Source organism: Danio rerio, chromosome 12 (assembly GCF_049306965.1).
Source record: "Danio rerio strain Tuebingen ecotype United States chromosome 12, GRCz12tu, whole genome shotgun sequence".
Lineage (NCBI taxonomy): Eukaryota > Metazoa > Chordata > Actinopteri > Cypriniformes > Danionidae > Danio > Danio rerio.
Window position 1 is genome coordinate 22134645 of NC_133187.1, and position 21446 is coordinate 22156090.

General features: G+C 35.0%; 1 protein-coding gene across 2 annotated transcripts in view; it reads right to left on the reverse strand.

Moving 5' to 3' along the window:
- Window positions 1–537: 537 nt before the first annotated feature.
- The window catches only part of lcmt1 (leucine carboxyl methyltransferase 1), a 29789-nt gene continuing 8880 nt past the window's right edge, over window positions 538–21446 (reverse strand). Inside the window, 7 exon segments of one of the 2 annotated variants that reach the window (NM_001004645.2) lie at window positions 538–1828; window positions 1910–2007; window positions 2129–2220; window positions 5864–5965; window positions 10410–10530; window positions 17101–17203; window positions 17305–17366. In NM_001004645.2, coding sequence (NP_001004645.1) covers window positions 1806–1828; window positions 1910–2007; window positions 2129–2220; window positions 5864–5965; window positions 10410–10530; window positions 17101–17203; window positions 17305–17366 — 601 coding nt within the window. In that variant the 3' untranslated portion in view covers window positions 538–1805. 2 annotated transcript variants of the gene reach the window in all.

The following is a 21446-nucleotide window of genomic DNA, read 5'->3' on the forward strand; positions in this document are numbered from 1 at the left end:
CCAGGTGCCCTCTCTTGGTAATTGGTGAACAATGTGCAGCAGTCTCTGCTCCACTACGGCATCACTGAGCTGTGGGCGACACGCGGCTAGACAACGGTTCATTGTTTGGCCATATGTGCACCGCTTTTGCAATATAAGCTCTACTACAGCACACGAACAACCCACAATTTCCGCTGTTTCTGAAACTGATGTTCTGAGGTGCAATGCCATCACAATTGCTCCTTTATCAATCTCAAATTAATCCCCATAATTCCTGTTCTAACACCAAATTCTTTACTGACTGGAAGTGTCTCTTTGGGTGGAATATGTACTGTTCTGTGAACAGTAAGGAGTTCACTTACTGCTATAGCCTGGTGTTACTCAATATAATGCACTGGGATGGTCATAATGCAATATAATGCACTACTAAGGCCTTATTTTAACGATCTAAGCACATGGTGTAAAGTGCACTTAGGATGTGTCTTAAAGGGCCTTTAAGACTATCTATAGAATGAGCCAAATTCCCCAAAAACCCCCTGAGACGAAGAAAGCACAGAAAGAGGTAGCAATTTATTTATATTTATGTAGACAATAATATTTTACATTGCAATTCTTATATTTTTTTCATATATAAAAATATTTGCTGCAGCACATCCCTGTGTGTGTAATAAGCAACATTTATGTGAATTTGGACCCCCCCCCCCCCAATCACTAACACTTTTAGATGACCAATGGCAAAGTTTGTTTTAGTTGCCTCAAAATAGAAAAACACCAAGAATGCGCCCTAACACACTCATGCCAGCACAAATGGGACCAAATGCATTTGCTATTTCAACAACATGGTGCACAACGTGAACATGATAACTACACCTGAAGCTAAAAACTAAGCAGGGCCCTAACTAGGGGCCTAAGTTTTTGTTAATAAAATGTAAATGACAATGTACTGATCTTTCACCATAACAAAATATCCTAAATACTGTGGGGGCAATTAAATATTGGGTTTGATATTGGTAAAACCATGTATTAAAATGAAAAAAAAAGAAAAAAAAAAAAAGGAAAACACTGTCCTATACAATCTAAAAATATGCTGTATTTGGCATTAAAAAATCTGAAGAAATGAACCCATAGGTGGGTTTCTCCATATATGAACATTATGACAACCCAGCATTTTAGAATGTCCGATAATTATCAATCAACTCAATAACTTATTTAACTAAATGCTCGTTATAATAATTGATGAGGTGCAACTAGGCTCTTAATTGCTGGTGGTTTTAAACAATTTTCGGTCAAACTGTTGGGTTTGTTTTTTGAATGATTTTAAATACTAATTATTAACCCAGCGTTTGGGTTTTTGGAGTGTATAATATCTGCTGCTTTTTTTAGAATTTGCTCACTTATTTTGCAGTATTCTAGTAAAACTTTTCTTAAGTGTAATAATAATACATGCACGTAACATTCATTTAACACTCTTAATTGTCTTTATTAATCATCACAATTCATTAATATTAATACAGAGGGCCAGTTACACTCACAAAGCTTACAAAATAAGCATTGATGTGCATCCCACAAATGTTCCAAAATGGTTTAATAATAGTTATGGTAAAAAAAAATCATAGAAGTTTGAATATGGCACTTCAAGTCAGACACGTCAATCACTTGGGAAACATAAGGAGACATTCAAAAGCGAAGAGAAGACGCTGACTCCAGTAGTTTCCATTTTTATTGTAGTCAAAAATGGAAATAAAGATATAAATGACTTCCCTTTCCTGTCGTCTGACTCCTGGTCATGTTGTTTCAAACTTTTACAACCGAGTCCCACTTGCCGTTTAAAACCCAATTTGCGACAGGCCTGAAAAGAAAAGTCTGCTGTAAGTTACAACTATCCATCTAACATTAGAATGGAGTTATTTGGGTAAAACAGAAGTCTCACCTAGATTGAGCTTATCTTTCACAGCCCAGCAGATGCAGTAGTGTTGGAGAAGCTGTTGGAGAAGTTCCTTTTCATCTAAAAACTCTAGACGTTCAATTCTGTGATTGCGCAACAAAGAAAATTACGGGAGAGATTTTAATCTGTATTTTTCCTGGCACAGGCTGTACAGTTAAAAATACACACTTGATTACAACTGTACTTGAGTGTTGGCTTGTGTACCTTGCTACATCTTCCTGAGGAAGCATGCTGTAGACCGTCATCATGTCCAGTGCGTTTACACTTTCCCAGCCTGAAGACAAAAAGCGGTCCTTCTGTGAAAACACGTGCCAGAGTTCTCATTGTTAACCACAAGTAATACTTAAAAATACTCATTAATTACAATGAAAGAATTCTATTTTTATTACTTGAAACAATTGTTAAGTAGTATATAAAACACAAACACACTCAGAAAACTTTTAATAGTTTAGTTGAGGTCCTAAAAAACGTATAGCATTTTTTAAATGTATACATACAATTACTTTATATATGTAAGCAATAAAACTAATGCAAAGGACAAAACATCACAATTATTGAACATTAAATAAAGCAAAACTATAACATAATTATTTAGTTATATAATAATTAACTGAAAATATATAAACATTCATATTACTAAAAGTATAACCCATATTAATGACACTAAAATACCACTAGTACTTAAGTCATCATTTTCCATGTTTATTTATAAAGTTTTAATGCAAAAGTTGGCCAACCTTGACAATTTTTATAATTGCAAGCCATAGTCTGCTGGCCTTTTAAATCAGCAACTTAATTTGGATATATTTTATACCCTAGAGAAAAAGCACCATTTCAGTTCTGACATAACACTTATTTAATCGACAGATGTAGTGCAATTTAGGTCATAACAAAAACAGACACATGCAAAAATTCGGGCACCCCAACAGAATAATGACATCAATCTTTTGCACAGCCACCTTTTGCTGAAATAACAGCCTGTTGACGCTTCTTTTGACCAAAGACAAGTCTCTAAATTCTTGCTGAAGGCATTTTAGACCATTCTTCCTTGCAAAACCTCTCCAGTTCAGTCAGATTTGATGGGTGCTTTTCAAATCAATCCATAAATTTTCAATGATGTTCAAGTCTGGGGACTGGGATGGCCATTCTAGTACATTGTATCGTGTCTTGAGTATGAATTCCTTGGTAAATCTGAAACTGTGCTTTGGGTCATTGTCATGTTGAAACATCCAACCCTGCCATAACATCAGCCTATTGACTGATTCTTGAACATTGTTCTTCAGAATCTGTTGATACTGGGTAGAATCCATGCGGCCTTTAACTTTGTCAAGGTTTCTAGAACCCGTGCTTGCCACACATCCCCACAGCATGATGGACCCTCCATCATATTCTTCAGAAGGGAGCAGGTTCTTCTCCTAATACGCATTGTTGTTTTTTCGCCATGCAAAGCATCTACGTATATGGTTGTAGCATCTGTCCACAGTATATTTTTCCAAAATGATTCAGGCTTGTCCAGATGAGACTTTGCACACATCAAATGACTCTTCTTGTAAGCAGAATGCAGAAAAGGTTTCTTCTGCATCACCTTGCATTTTGCTCTTCTTTGTGAAGATGTGCTGGACTGTGGAACGATGTACAATGACATTATCAGCAGCAAGATGTTACTGGACCTGTTTGGAGGTGGTCTGTGGTTTCTCTGTGACCATTCTAACCATTTTCGCCTTTCCCTTTCAGATATTTTTCTTGGTCTAGCACATCTTTCATTCACAACAATGGTTTCTGTGGCTTTCCATTTTCTTACTATATTTCTGAATGTGGAGATGGAGACTTTAAACCTTTGTGACAGCTTTTTTCATCCTTCTAATTCATGTTGGTGAATTATCCTAGTTCATTAGGAAGTTCTTTTAAGGTTCCCATGTTGCTACCGTCTGGTTCACAAAAGAGAGAAACACAACTAGCAATCAGATATCCTAAATATTTTTTTTCGTGATTGGTTGCACGTGTTAGGATTCACTGAGTCACTCAAATCAATGTTGTGCTGTAATCAAACAAAGTCATGATTTGCACTCAAATAATTACTTTGTATAGTTTTTTTTTTTTACATTCTTCAGGTATTACAAAATCCTCAGTGTTTGATTAAATTTCCTTTTTCATGAATGGTTGCATCTATGTTAGGATCAATTTTGTGTTGAAATCAATCAACATTAAGTGACTACAGATTTTGAAATCCACACAACAGAGAGGGTGCTCAGACTTTGCATAGCCTATTTTTCAGTTTCAAATTAATTTCACACATCTCAATACTGCTACACTATGTACTTCTGCCTAAAAACATGACATTATTTAGCTTTCTCTAGAAGCAGAATGGCATTTCACTGCGATCTTCTCCTATAAAGAAAGCACATCACTACGCAGCCACAGAGGGGTGCCTAGACTTTTGCATAAAACTGTATGTACGATCAACACATTTCACTTGGTATTTAAAAAAGAGAAAACCACATGTCCTGTAGTTGTTTTTGAACAAGGGAATACTTTTTCTTTGAACAATAATCATTATTTTATCATTTTATTTGAGGAGAACCTCTGATATATACTTGTGTATTAATCATCTACATTTTTTAATTGAAAATAAAATCTATAAATAAAACTAAATTATAATAACTAATGGAAGCCTTTTAGGTTGTGCAACAAATAAATGAACCTTCCCTTATTATTTATCATATAATTTACAGGATTCCAGCAAAATCTGTAAGATGACTAAAAATCAAAGTTGAAGCAAGAAAAAAAGCACAAACATAACAAACATAAATAGGTTTTGAACAGTGGTGAATCTTAACAAACACTGCTAAAATGTGTTGTTTATAGTTACATCATTACACCTAATCCATAAATTAAAATCAACCAAATGAACAAAGCATTGAAAGAAATAATTTCCTCTTCTCTTTTTACACCAGATTCAAGTTTCAGCCTGAATTTCACGCAATGTAAAATCATGCTGAGAAGATATCCTGAGGTGTCTACGGAGGTCACAATGGAGTAACCTTGAGAGACTTGCGCTGATAATGCTTTTGTGAGACTGAAGTGTTGGCGTTAACCACAGTAAACAATGACTTGAGCTTAACTGCGCTGTTTTCCTGAGTCTTGATCACCCATTGTATGCTGAGCAGGAAAACAATTTTGAATTCCAAGTACAACCCTGTGTAATGTTTTGATTGTACATAGCAAGACACCATTTTACTGTACAGAGCAGAACCATCACCTTTCGAAGAGCCTGACGGTTCCTCGTCATTAAAGGACATTACGAATACTGAGCAATAAAAGTTCATGCTCATTCAAAATGGACATATTTCCTACTTGAGAATCGAGAGGTCCACTCCAGCCAGATTTCACTGCCATCTCTGCAGATTCTTAATCATGATGTGCCCAAAGCAATCATTCATGTTCACGACGGTTTACTGAGTCACCTAAATCAATTTTGAGTTGTAATCAATCAGCATTAAGTTACTACAGATTTTAAAATCCACACAAAAGAGAGGGTGCCCAAACTTTTGCATAACCTATTATTTATATTCAATTTAATTTCACACATCTCAATACTGCTACACTGTGGATTTTTGACTGAAAAACATGACATTATCTAGCTTTCTCTACAAAACAAATGGCATTTCCTCTTATAAAGAAAGCACATTACTATGCAGCCACAGAGGTGTGTCCAAATTTTTGCATAAAACTGTATGTACCGTCAAAACATTTCACTAGGCATTTAAAAAAAGAGTGAACCACATGTCCTGTAGATATTTTTGAATAAGGGAATTCTTTTCTTTAAAACATTAATCATTATTTTAGCATTTTATGTGAGGAGAACCACTACTCTATTGTTCCTCGTCATTAAAGTACATTACGGATACAAAGCAATAAAAGTTCATGCAAATTTCTTACTTGAGAGTCGAGGGACTGACAGAGGTCCACTCCAGCCAGATTGCACTGCCGTCTCTGCAGATTCTCAATCATGATGTGCCCAAAGCGATCGTTCATGTTCACCTGAAAAAACATGAACAGTTAGCTGAGCAGACAAAAATAATGCTAGACTATGCTAAACTGGAGAATTTGAGAAGTTCGTGTGATGAAAATTTTGTCATCAGCACAGTTCACTCTCAGTATGTGTGCAGTGTGTACAATAATTTTTCATTTTTTGTCCACAAGAAAAAAAAAATTTGCTAAGCGATTTTTGGAGATTTGCATTTTTTTTATTTATATATATTTTTTGTTTGCAAAACTTTCTTATATTTTGCAAGTATGCTGTATATGGCTCTAGATTGACTCCATAAAAGTGTGCTTTTCTCAGACCCAAAAAGCTAAAAAGCATACAAGGCAAACTGTAACTAAGCAGAACAATATAAAACTGTAAAAATACCACAATAAGACAATAAAATATGTACAATAAAATTGACGAAAACAATCAACCTAATTTAAAAGCAATGGTAAAAAGGCGAGAATTGAGAAGTTTCGTAAAACAGTCCAAAGAAGCAGCATTCCTGATGCTGATGGGTAGACCATTCCATAGCTTAGGTGCACTATACAAAAAAACTTTACCACCCATAGTCTTAAGTTTACAGTGTGGATGATACAGGGTAAGTCCAGATGCAGAACGAATACTGCGGATTGGAGAGTTACCAGGTCACAAATGTAGTCAGGTGCTTAAAATCAATACGTGACTTAACAGGAAGCCATTGAAGTTGCTGAAGTACAGTGCATACAAAATCAGTAGTAAGTGCACTTTAGCACATATGGACATCACTAGTTTCTTAGGCTCTGTTCATACAGAATGCATTTTTCCTCTCCAATGTGCTACTTTTCTATTGTTTTTGAATGCAAATAGACGCTTGATGACAGTTACGCTTTCAAGCGCCCCTGACAACCGCATTTTTAGATGCTGTGTGACATTAAAAAGCCTTCAACTTTAACATGCAGTGCAGCCCATCACTGTCAGTTCCACAGCAATGGACCAATCAGAAAAAAAATCGGAGGCAGGTTTAGTTGCCAGTTTCTGTTTACAGGCGCTCAGTGACTGTCCGGATACCCTCATGCTTTATGCTGTGCTTTTTTTCAAACAAGTCTGAAGCGCATTCGGTGGGAATGAGACCTTACACTGTTCTGCTGTGATCTTAATCTGCTTTTCTTCAGTTTCTTTAACAGTTCACTGACTGTGATGTTTCTAAGCCATGATATTAGTTAGATTTTCAATCAGGTTTAGATCAGGACTCAATTTTGCCATTTAATTCATTCGCTCATCCATTTTCCTTCGGTTTAGTCTCAGTGGTCAGAGGTCGCCAAAGCAGAATGAACCACCAACTTATTCAGGCATATGTTTTACTCAGCGCATGGCCTTCCAGGCGCAACCCATCACTGGAAAAACACCCATACACACTCAACTCATCTATTTACACACACACTCATAAACTACAGCCAATTTAGTTCATTCAATTCACCTATAGTGCATGTCTTTTGACTATGGGGGAAACCCACACAAAGATTGGGAAAACATGCAAACTCCACAAAGTCATGACCAAACCGAAACCGGGACTCGAACCAGCGACCTTCTTGCTGCCAGGTGACAGCAGACACTGAGCCATTTAATTACTTAGATGAAAGTTTTCAGCTTCAAGGAGTTGCTGAAAAATTGCTGGCTGACAAAATGATGAATACAGGAAAGGAACCGGATGTCTCCGAAAGAAATTCTGATAACCATTTGCTTTCACTCTGTCATGTATCTGTACGTGACAAAACTCCTGCTGCAGACTCACAAACACCACTAAACCATGACACTTTATCTAAACTTTTGCTGGCTTATTTACACTTTGGGTTTAGTCTTTCCCCAATGTAAAAGACTGATTAACATGTTTCTCACTGGAATAGAAACCCTTAACACACTAAAAGCAGAACTTCACTCTGTTCAGTGCTAAAGTGACAGTCAATTTCAGCTGCAGTGTTAAAGCGATTACCCAGTGACAATCTCCACATTATCTCGTCTTTTTCAACATTTATCTTTCTTGGGCACCCAGCCTTTTTGGGGTAATTGAATGAGTGGAAGACATTGTAAATATGCTATATTCTAGAAATTACAGATTTGCAATGACCAACTTTTTTTTCTATGGCTAAAAGGCTCTTCTCTTTGGTATTAATCTGGATGACCTTCTGTCGGAGGGTTTCAGTCTAAGGCTCACCATCTTGCAAATTCTGTGAAAACTGTAAAGTTAAGCAGCTGGTTAAAGAGTTGCTATAAGAAAAAAATGCTGTATGTAAGTTTTTTGACATTTCTAAAACATGAAAATACAATAATATGCTTGTTTATCTGAAAAACAATGCTAAAGTCAGATATTCTGCACTGACAATGAGTGTTACGTGCCAGAACGCCTGTCTTTGCTTTGGCTCTTTTAACCCACCCACTGTCACTTTAGCAAATTATTCATTCATTCATTCAGAAAGGCTCTCAAAGCATGAGACCGAAATGCGACCTCTGGTGGACATAAAACAGAATCTGAAATGAGACACAGATTCAGAATTCCACATGAGGTGGTTATTAATTAGCAAATAATATAAATATTAGGAACGTAAACCTTAGTTGAGCAGGTTACATTGTAACAACATGCTACATGACCAGATTTGCAGTGGTAAGCAATTTGATTGTTTGCACCAGACGAAACACAACAGAAATGTAAATACAGCCATTCAAGAAGCACAGAATATGCACTCACTCACAAAATGGTAAGTTTCATAATCTGATTAATACATGTTAAACCTCTATACCATTATTAAATGTACATGCTGAATCACTGATATGCGTTAGCTTTAAGTCACAGTTCTGAAGTTCAATTTCAAACTGTTTATTTTATTTCAAGATCTGAGAAGAACTATCTGCTGCTGCTTTCAGTAGTATGGCAATAAATGTCACGTAAAATGGCATCTAAACTCACATTGTTAGCATTTACCAATGAATAAAGCACATGAGCTGTACCTGAGCTGATAATTGTCAGTTTATCCTGTAGTTCAGCTCCAAGAAATAGAAGCCATTTCTAATATCAATTCGAGGAGTTGGTCAAAATAAAAACTCCTTTTAAGATGGAAATATTCCTTCTATCGCGTGTTGTTGCTTTTACATAGAACACAATTTAAATCAGTCTTTAGGCTGGATCGTCAGGCTCGCTCCTGTTGGTCCTCAATTTGGCAACCTGCGCTTGCATTTATTTTGATCCAGGAATGCAATATCTAGTTCAACCACAGGGTGTCAAACTTAAATACTGCACCTTTAAATAGAGTTGTATGTGCCAGATTAAAGCCAATAAATGTGAGGAAAGTGCTCAGCAATTTTGATCAAAGTTATTTTTTAGTCTCCCAAAGTCTTTAGACTTTAAATTGCCCCAATATTAGTTGGCAATTTTATAAAAGTTTCTTGTCAGTAGCTGTGACATCCCTCATCTCATTTTGGGCGTGCCTTGCGCACAAAAAATGCTATGAGTTTGTCATGGTATTGGGAATGAGTCTTCTCCAAATGTCTTATTAATTTGGCATGCATTCATTAGCAAGAACTTTGGCGCATATATTTGCACTGTGGCTGGGTCAGGGACTCTTTGCTTTAAGAAATAGAATAAAACCATAGTTCAGCTAACTATCTTGGTATTTCCAGCATTTCATGTTTCCAGTATTGCTAGCGCTGCGACCCGAAATTTTTGGAGCTTCCTTTCCTGGGTCTAGTATGCTTGGGTCATTACTATTAGCTGCTGATGGCAAATCAGTGAAACTGTCTTTTTTGTGGAGGATGAATTACAAATGTGTCAATGTTTTTAGTTAGCCAGGGAATAAAAAGAACTAAGGTAACATTATCATTCTCCTAATTGCCCACTGCTAAAAAAGGTTAAAAATATGACGCGACCCACCACAGAGCTTGCTGAGGGCCCCATGTGGGCCAGGACCCCCTTTTTGGGAACCGCTGCTTTGGAATAAATGCAACTCATAAAATAAAGTATGCCTTAAAAATGTCTGTTTCACTTCTGTTAGAAAAACTTTGAATAATACTAAGCTGTGACCTCAAAAGGTAATAAAAGTATCCCTAACTTTGATCTCCACTGTACAGTAGTAGGCCAAAAACAGTATGTAAGGAGAGCAATAAGTCACCAAACTCATATACAAAAAGCGTTCATGTGATACTGAATCAAAGGGATACCCAATAATAATAATATGAATAATAAATTGTTGTCAGTTACACACAGTATAGCACACTAATTATCATTAGTGTGCCATATGAAGTGTTGAAGTCCTTTGAGTTGGGTTATTGTCAGTCTCTGTTTGTGGAAACCATAAAAATGAATGAAAAGGGGAGTGTGTCTAACATCTGTGGTTGAGCATGCAATTCAAACCAGTACTCTTTGATAGCCTTAGTGTTAAACTGCCTTAAAGTGTTAAAAGCCACTTAACATAATTAACTTACCTGTTCATAGTTAATGAACATGGCCGTGGGAAAGGTTTCTGCAATCCAGTGCACTAGTCTGGACGACTGTTCGGGGCTCATGTACACCAGCACACATTCAGACAGAAAGAGCGTGGGCAATCTGGGTGGAAAGAAGCAGGAATGCTGGGATAAAAAGAATGTTAATGGCATAATCCTTCAGCTCATATCAATGGTGGGGAAGTGTTCCTTTACAACACCCATCCTATGATTAAGCTTCCTCTAGATACAGGCTAAAATAACCCATGAACTACGGCTAGCAGTTTGAAGTTCGGTGACATTAAAGGATTTGGAACAATAAACTAACCAAGAACAACTTGTACTTGTACATTATTTATTAGTCTAGTTTAGTGTAGAAAATTTGCATTAATTGTATAGCAATTATGTACCAAAAATAAAATAAATTAATAATGAATAATAATAATATACAGTATTTACAAATTTACATAACATACAAACATTTTGGGTAAAAATAAGACACTAAAAAGACAATAAAGACAATAAAAACTTTTATAATGTTACAATAGATTTCAATAGTAAATAACTACAGTTTTTTTTTTTACTATGATAGGGTTCATACACATTTTTGCTACAAAATTTCAAGGACTTTCAAATTTTCATGACCTAATGTTTCAGGTAATGTCTATATACACGTGGTAAATCATAAGAAACGTTAAAAAAATGTATTAAAACATATCATAAAACGCGCAATAGTTTCAATTTATTGTTATATCTATGTAAAACAGATGATACTTACACTGCACTAATAATATGACTACATGTTTTTGGCCAAGAAATAAAAAGAAGTAAAAACAACTAACCTCCATTCCAATATACAGATATTTGTCAAATTAATTTTAGATAATCTTAATAGTTCGTTAAACTAGTAATAGTAGGTAAAACTACTTGCATTATAAAGTCGCAATCACACTGCACTTTTCGTTCCATAGACCTCCATTCATAGGCATGTCAATGCTGGAGCTCAGAAATGCAAGCACATGTGACATGTTAGTATCGCATTTCACGGCATTCTAAAGTTCAAGCTTTTAAGGTGAATTCTACCTGCAAAATCACATAAGGTGATTGCGTGAGACCAATAGAAGATAATTTAAAATAAGAAATTTAAAATATATCGGCTACGCAGTGGCGCAGTAGGTAGTGCTTTCGCCTCACAGCAAGTAGGTTGCTGGTTTGAGCCTCGACTGGGTCAGTTGGCGTTTCTGTGTGGAGTTTGCATTTTCTCCCCACGATCACGTGGGTTTCCTCCGGGTGCTCCAGTTTCCCCCACAGTACAAAGGCTTGCCATACAGGTGAATTGGGTAGGTTAAATTTTCCGTAATGTATGTGTGTGAATGAGTGTGTATGGATGTTTCCCAGAGATGGGTTGCAGATGGAAGGGCATCCACTAAATAAAATTTAGTTGCTGGATAAGTTGGCGGTTCATTCTGCTGTGGCGACCCGAGATTAATAAAGTGACTTAGCTAAAAAGAAAATGAAAGAATGAATTTAAAATATGGAGCAATCGCTCACTTTTATTAATGTCTAAATATATTGTTTAACCCCGGCCCTTTTCGCAGCGCCGCACGACAGAATTTTGCAAGCACAAACTCTAGTGTGACCGCAGCTTAAGTTGATTTGGACAAAAATGTCTGCTAAATGACTTAATGTGAATGTAATTTCCATGACTTTTCCAAAACCTTGTGGGTTTTTCTGTTTTTCCAAAACTTATACAGGCCTGGAAAATGCCAGGTCAAAATTCCATGACTTTTTCAGGTTTTCTACAACCGTATAAACCCTGATATTAAACAATTGTTTTTAAGTATTATTGTTTTTACAAAAATTAAATCAAACATCCCAACTATATGGAACATAAAAAAAATAAATGTCATCAACATTTTTGAATTATTTCTTCAGAATCATGACAAGATTAATGGTGAATTCATGGAAATTTCAATCATGCCATCACATAAATTTATTTTATTTTTTAATATTTTAATTTGTAATAATTTTTAGCAAAATTACTATTACAGCCTAAATGAATTTGTGCATATTTTTGTTTTATGAAAAAAACTTGCCTACCACTATATATATATATATATATATATATATATATATATATATATATATATATATATATATATATATATATATATATATATATATATATATAAACAAAAATTATTTGTATTATTTTTTATCCTTTTTAATATCATTTTATATCAATCATTTAATTAATGCATTGCCTATTAAAAGAAATCTGATTGTGAATTGTTCCTAAATTATATTTTAAGTATCTGATTAAAATTACATCTTTTTAAGGAAAACCGACTCAGGAAGAGCATTTTCTTTGGCTGAGAATGTTACAATTTGTTCTCCCCATGAATTGAAACAAAACAAGAAGTTTGTTCCTGGAGACTGAACATTACGGTAATATCTGGACGTACACAGCAGGAAATCATGTTTTTGGAAGAGCACTTTGCGTGCAGCGACAATAGATTTTCCTGACTTTTTTGTATTTAGCATCTGAGCGACTGATGGGATTTGCAGACAAGCTGGTAAGCGTCAAGACGCCACGTTAGGGTGGACTGAACAGGAAGTCGCAAAAGAAAGCAAAACAAAACAAAAAAAATAGACTCAAGGTGAGAGGCCTTGAGAAAGATGCTATTGATGTCATACACCTTCTAGAACGGTAGCTTCCTTCGGGTCTCATCAGTCCACATCAAAGAAAACGTGCACTTATTGACGCATCTGAGGAACCACTAAATGCTCCCATGTGTACTATTGTTATCAGGGGCATCAACAGAGATGCACGAAAACAAAACAACAGATGCTTACAACTCCTACTGGGATAACTAACAGGATGGATCAACCCTATCTGGGATGCACAAAATTATAAAGTTAACTTTCTAGTACATCAAAAATTAAGCATCAAATCCAATTGTTTTGTTACACAAAGTTCTACCAATGGTTAAATATAGATAATGTACAATATACAGCTCACATGTGACTGGGGCGACAACATGTGCCAATTTTTACAGGACACTTTTCCAGAATCTCTATATTGTGCAGACTGATCATTGTATGACGCTGGTAAGAGTAGTGCTTGTGTTTTGAGCTTATTGCGATATCAGCTTCACTGGCTATTTAATATTTATATTCATAAAACAAATTTAATAAATAAGATTTTGTCTATAATTAACCCTTGTGTGCTGTTGGGGAGGATTTCATCCACTCTAGGATGATTTTGATTCTTAATTTTACCACTACTTTCCACTTATTTTTGCTGACATCATATTTTGAAATATTTTGGAAAAATGCTTTGGATTTTTTTTTTTTTTTGCTCTCAGAATATAATAAACATGGTAAGTGTATTTAAAATTCATAGTAAGTTTATTTATAAGAAGCACAAACTTGTTTGAACAGGGCTATCTAAATGGGTAATGCTTCCAACTGATGATCAACAGTAAAAATTTAAAATGTTACCTCTTCCAAACAAGCAAAACCACCAACAATCAAAAATGCATGATTATATGGTGTCATGGCTTTAAATAAAAAATGTTATAATGAAAGTCAATGGGGCAAAAAAAGCCATAAACATAAATAAAGGGTAGTCGATTTGATGGGTGAAAAGGTATATAGGAATATAAAAAAGATATTTAACAACAATTAATAAAACATAAAATAAGAAATCAAATTTAAAACTTTTGAAAAAGTTCTACCATTTCTGAAAAATTTACATCTAGAAATTATTCCTTTAAAGCTTGTGTGTGTTGAGCATCAGTTACGACAATTTTTGCACCTGTGAGCTTTAATTGTGGGGAAAACTGGATAATTTGGAGCTTTTGTCAGCTAATTTAAGCTTCCGGGTTTAAATTGTTTTTAGGGCGGGATCAAAATCGGCTACGTAGCGCAAAACTGCAAGTGGAAAGATGACGTGTTGATTTTTCATTATTATTTATAGCTGAGGTATCTTATGAGAAGAGCCTGCTTCTTAATTATTCAAGACTGCACGTGCTATCCGAAGGCAAGGCAGACCTGCCAGTGGCAAAATGTGTTTGTTTCCATGACCCTGATCCACGGTTTGTTGCATGTTTTTCCCTGCAATGCTGTCAGGGATGATACAGCAAAGCTGTTTGTGTGCAGTGAGCATTTTTGTCGGGAGAGCAGTACGAGAATTGGAGAATGGCAGACGTTGTCTTTCTTCACAAGTTTGTTCATATTTAGACACATCGCCGTGCTGCTGTGTTCGCCTAAATCCTCTAGATTACCAACAGAGCTAATGGTTAAAATAGACAGTGCAAGAGACATGCTGCACTGAGTCTGCATTCAGGCCTATGATTCAGACCCGGGGATTGAGGGAAAAGTCCTCGTTTATAGTTTTTATATGAACATGACTATCTTTATAATGATATAAATTGTGGTTATCTGTAAATTAAATTATGATTAAGACATGTAGCAGGACAATAAATTACTGTTTATTTCTTTGCATTTCAACTTTGTAAACTATAAAATCACGAGTCTCCTGTAGGTTTGTGTCTCATTTTGTGAGCTAACTGACAACAGTTGTTCGCTCCCCTCCTTCTCCCCTGCTGGCCACGCTCAAACCTGCCCTTTGCTCGCGGAGCTCCACGCCCATTATGATGCATCTTTTTAAAAAATTCTGAGGTAGACTTGAACCGCAAGTCGGGGGTGTCATGACCCTTTAAAGTCTCTCCAGACAAAATAGTTTTCTGATAACATTAAAAATCTTTATGTTTAAGTTTATGTATTGCAATGTTGGTTGATAATGCAATATTGACATTTGTAAGAGAAATATAGAGCACATGGCTTCTTATACTTTGATTTCATTAAAATATTGGTTTACGCAGTGCCAAAAAAGAAAAGTAAGCATATTTGCATTGATTTGAACATTTTCTGTTGATCCCTGTGAAATCATGACTGGTCGGTTTTGTACAGTGCCTGCACGTTATTGGTCAAACTACTTTTTAATCATTCAGGATTCCCACTATATACAAATTCCCTGACATTTCCCTGATTTTCACAGCTTTTTAAACTGAATTTCCATTTAAGAGTGGTGAGGCCATTGTAGATTAAAATGCGTCAAGACTTCTGGTCTTATTAACTTCCATTCATTTTTAGCAAAACAAAACTACTTATGCTTTTTGATGTTCAAAATCATTATGTTTTAAATGGGACCTATTATGTCTATTTTTACAAGATGTAAAATAAGTCTGTGATGTCCCTAGAATGTTTATTTAAAGTTTTAGCTTAAAACAGCACACAATTTGTTTTTACAACTCTTTGAAACTGCCTCTTTTAGGCTTTAATCCAAAGTTTGCCATTTTGGTCACAATCGCTTTAAATTCAAATGAGATCCTAGTGCTATTTTTTAAAAGAGGGCGGAGCTACAAAAGCCATAGTGGCTGATTCAAAACGGGTGTCTGAAGAAGGCAGTCTCTGGTGTTCATTTGTGCATTTTAAAACTCCACATTTAAAATCCTGTTAGTCCCTAATCTTCAGCAGGTATGGTGAAACCTCTTATGTCGCTCAGGGCTGTTTATGCTAATAAACCCTCTTCTGATGACATGTAGAACAAGAGAATGCCAATCAAAGTGGTTCTGTACACTGTTGTTATCTGTTTAAGTGTAATGGTAAAAAAAATCACATTTTTACTAATAAATTTATCATCTGACTATTTCCAGTTTAAATCTGTATAAAACAAAGTGACTGAAGGTGCAGTTAGAGCTGATTGTATTCTTTTGGAAATCTTCTTTTGGAATTTGATACCACAATCTGTTAAAGAATGTGTATCTTTTAAGTCATTTAAGTATAATTGTAAGAAATGGCTTTTTAATAATCAACACCGTGAACACTAGGCTTTTTGATATTGTTGTTGTTTTCTGTTGTTTATTTGCCTATTTTTCTTTAAGTTTTAATTTGTATTTTTATTGGCATGGCCTTTAACATCTGGTTAAGAGACCACCAATGAAAACTAGTCTTTGGGCTTATTTGGGAACATTTACAGTCTCGGGGAATGTTGACTGATGTACACTGTCCCTTGTGAAAAACAAATAAACTCAAACTCAGTGGGTGACTATATTCACACACTGTTACCACACAACTGTTTTTAAACCCTTTATAAAAGTATTTTTTTCCACTTAATAAGTCCCCTTTAATATATTTGATTGTCAATTGAGAAGCAGAAAATAAAACAAATGGCATAGAAAAAATTTACTAACCATAAGAATAGGTGAACATGTGAACAAATATAGAATTTGATGAACGAATGTGAAATTAAAAATGACAAACAAAAGTCCATGATATCTCATGACCTGAAAAAGAAATATAGATTTCTCTGATCATTACATTTTGCAGCTGTGCAATCTACAAAAACAAATATAAAAATCCTGGCCAGGATATGTCCTGTGAAAATGGCACACATGATCACCCTACATGTGACAGAAGCAACAATTAAACGTGTGAACTTTTCTGAAAGACAAATCTGCCAATCACAATAAAGATAAGAGAGGCTCATCCTGATGTTGAAACTGTATCTCCCTTGATAACCTTGTTGATAAAGCATCACAAAACAATTTTAAGGTGCAATAGAAAGACCAAAACAGTGCTCCATTTACACTTAACATAGCCAAGGTTGTAGTTTTACAGTACGTACTCTGGATTTATCTGGAACTTTTTTAGCTTGTCCTCTAAAGTAGGGATGTCTCTTAAATCAGCACCGATAATACAGTATCTGTCAGAGTCCAAACTATGACCATCTGTGAAAAAGACAAAGTCGAACAGAAGAGAGGTTACATTGAAAATAATCAGCAAACAACAATAAAGTAACGTATAAGTAATAATGTTTGATTTTCAATACCTAGAAGAAGCGAATCAGTGGAGTGAGTCTCAATCAGAGGTTTCGATAGTGGAGGTTTTGTCCTGTAGATAGATAGATGGATGGATGGATAGATGGATGGATGGATGGATGGATGGATAGATGGATAGATGGATAGATAGATAGATAGATAGATGGATAGATAGATAGATAGATAGATAGATAGATAGATAGATAGATAGATAGATAGATAGATAGATAGATAGATAGATAGATAGATAGATAGATAGATAGATAGATAGATAGATAGATAGATAGATAGATAGATAGACACACACAGACAGACAAATACTTGTTAATCATTCATTCAAAAGTGTGATTGTAAACATTTTTATCTCTGTGATCGCTATCAGATTTTTATCATCAAACCATTCATGTTTATCATCAAACAAACAGCTTAAAGTCAACCTTAAAAAAACTGTTCTACACTTGCATGCTGTATGTAAGATATACTACTCAAAATTTGGCATCTTTTGTGTAAACCTGAGTGAGTTTGAGTTTAAACAACACCAGCTGGTTACAGGCAACTGTCGAAAAAGGTTGTGAGAAAAGGTCTAGTATTTGACACTTTGGTATTCTGTTATCTAACGGAATGAGGGTCTGGATTGTATTGTACAGGTATTACGTAACTCCCTGTGTACACAGCTTGTGTATCTGTAGTCTGTATATCACTAACACACACACATACACACCCATGCACATGCATGCACACACCCACTCACTCACTTTCACTAGTACAGTTCTCGTTGTGGGGACTTCTATCAGCAGAGTTTCTGCAGGTTTCATCAAGTCAAATTTAAGACCATTTTGAATGAAATTTTAGACTTATACAGGAGTAACACTAATGACTGTTTTAATGTTTTGTTTTTTTCTGCTTGCCACAAATATAATTATTTGTAAACCACATATTTTAATGCGTCAAAACAAGAAAATTATATATATATATATATATATATATATATATATATATATATATATATATATATATATATATATATATATATATAGCTAAATACACTGTTTTCAACATAATATTTATTTTTCTTTAAAATGACATGCATATGCATGCATACATGCATATTTATTGTGGAGACAATCACATGTACAATCAAAAATATATATTTGTTTGCTTTTTTCTAAATGGATTAAGTTTAACTCCCATTCATTCAACATAATGCATTTCTGCCATAAAACCTTCAGTTTCATCTCAATTTATGAATATAATGTCAACTTACTTCTGTAAATAGTTTTTACATAAAGATCATGTAAACTGAGATGTTTGCTCCGTGAGGAAATGTGTAATTATTTGTAATTTTCTTTCCCTGACTAGGGAATTTATTATGGAGCAAATGCTGTGAAAATGATTGGGTAGCTTTATTTGGAAAGAGGAAAAATTAAGACCTGTTTAAAATGATTAAAGACATACAACACAATATTTTAGTGAATTTAAGACTTTTTAAGGCCTAAAACTTAGTTTTTCAATTTTAAGACATTTTTTCAAATTTTAAGGCTTTTTACGTTTTACACTGTACAAATTGTGTATACTATGGAACAAAATCAATGCCAAATGTAACAGCCTGCCTGTTGGATATTTCACACTGGATGAAAGATCATCATCTTCAGCTTAACCTCGCAAAAACGGAAACGCTTGTAGTTTTTGCCCACCCAACTCTACACCATAACTTTTCAATCCAGATGGATGGGGCAACCATTACTGCATCCAAAATGGTGAAAAGCCTTGGAGTAACGATTGATGACCAACTAAACTTCTCTGACCACATTTCAAGAACTGCTCGATCATGCAGATTCACACTCTACAACATCAGAAAAATCCGACCCTTCTTATCTGAACATGCAGCTCAACTCCTTGTTCAAGCTCTTGTTCTCTCCAAACTGGATTACTGCAACTCTCTACTAGCTGGGCTTCCAGCTAACTCAATCAAGCCTCTTCAGCTGCTCCAGAACGCAGCAGCACGAGTGGTCTTCAATGAACCTAAACGAGCACATGTCACTCCGCTGCTAGTCCGTTTGCACTGGCTGCCAGTTGCTGCTTGCATCAAATTCAAAGCTCTGATGTTTGCCTACAAAGCGACTTCTGGCCTTGCTCCTTCTTATCTGCTCTCACTTCTGCAGATCTATGTGCCCTCCAGAAACTTGCGTTCTGTGAATGAACGTCGCCTCGTGGTTCCATCCCAAAGAGGGAAAAAATCACTTTCGCTCACGCTCAATCTGCCCAGTTGGTGGAATGAACTCCCTAACTGCATCAGAACGGCAGTCACTCGCTATTTTCAAGAAACGACTAAAAACTCAACTATTTAGTCTCCACTTTAGTACTTTCTAATCTGCAATTGCCTTTCTGGATATCACACTAACTGTACCCCAAAAAAAAAAAAACCATTACTAATACTTTCCATCTTAGACTTTACAGACCTGAAACTTGCCTATAGCACTTATTCATTGTTGCTCTTATAGTTGTGTAAGTTGCTTCCTTGTGCTCATTTGTAAGTCGCTTTGGATAAAAGCGTCTGCTAAATGACTAAATGTAAATGTAAATAAAAAGCTTGTTGAATAGCAAAAACTGAAAATAATGATACATTAAATTAAGAAGTGCTTGCATTTTAATGACAGGGTTTGTATTTTTAGGTCCTGAAATTTAACATACCCATTTATTTAAGCTGTTATAAATATTTCAACTTAAAATTTTTAAACATGTTTTCATACTTATAAATCTATTAGTTGATTTTTAATTTTAGGATTTCACTTACAAAAACTGTTAAAAGACACAATGTGTATTCAAAAGGCAATTTTCAGTTTAAAACTTCCAAGAATTGAGTGGTTCAAATTTGGCTGTTAAAATTCAACATTATAAATAATAATATTAATAACGATAATAGTAGTAATAACAATAATAATAATAATACAATTCACAATACTAGTTTCATATTTTTTGTATAATATTATAATTGTCATCAAAATGTGACAAATTTAAGGGTTTGCCTGTTAAATGAATGGCCTCACGTTCATGGTCAATGGGTCTCAGTGACTATGTTTACATGGACATCAGTAATTGAAATATTTGCTTTAATCTGAATAAAACAATACTTTGGTTAAGGTGATTACATAAGTTACTTTTAGAATGTTGCTTTCGTGATTATGTTTTACATGTTATAGCACATAATTCGATTATCGTCATTGCATTACGGCACTATCCACATTTCCTCTGGAGTTATTTTGTAAGTTCAGGTAAACATTCTCAATTTGTGGACTTTAATTGCAGTTTGGCACTTTCACTTTCATTCAGAAACATTTCCTGCATGTCCCTGTGAAAAACGAGTTATTGGATGCGAGTATAAAATGCTGAAAGAGTGTTGTTTTAATGGAATTTGATTGGAGAAAAACCCCTCTGCATTTTGCGGTATATGTGTCTGTGGTTCTTCACTGACTCTGATTGGTTCAGGAAATAGTGTCAAACAGCCGAGTATGTATAGATCATCCTGTCACAAAATGTAGCGAAAGTCATACACAATGATTATAGTTTAAGGTGTTTACATGTCTATAATGCACTTCAATAATGTGACTTAAATTGGCATACTCCACATGGCTTAATTTAATTTCTGTTATGATTATGACCTTTATCAGATTTAAGTATTTAAAAATCGCTGTTTACATGGTCAGCTCTTAATTAAAGTATTGTTTCAATTGTATTAAAATCAAATAATTGGTGTCCATGTAAACGTACTCATAGGCTGTAAAAATTGCAGGTCTGCAGCAAAATCTAGCATAATCATCAGCAAGCTGGATGCTTGGTATGAGGTGTTTGTGCTGATAAGCTCTTTGGGTTTTCATCAAAAGAGTCAATTCTAGGAGTTTTTATTGTTTTAAAAAATAATTTAGCAAACCAGAAAAATGTCTTTTATTAACATACCATGTCTAAATGCATGGATCTGATCTTTTCACAATTTTTTTACCTGACCATTTACATTCACCTCAGACATGCCTTGCGTCTGATAACAGTGCTTACACTAATCTGCCGCCTAAAAAAATCATTCCATTGGCTTTCACAGCCCTAAACACAACTATTGACTCTCAAATTTAGAATGGACTTTAGCTTATTTGTCTATTCA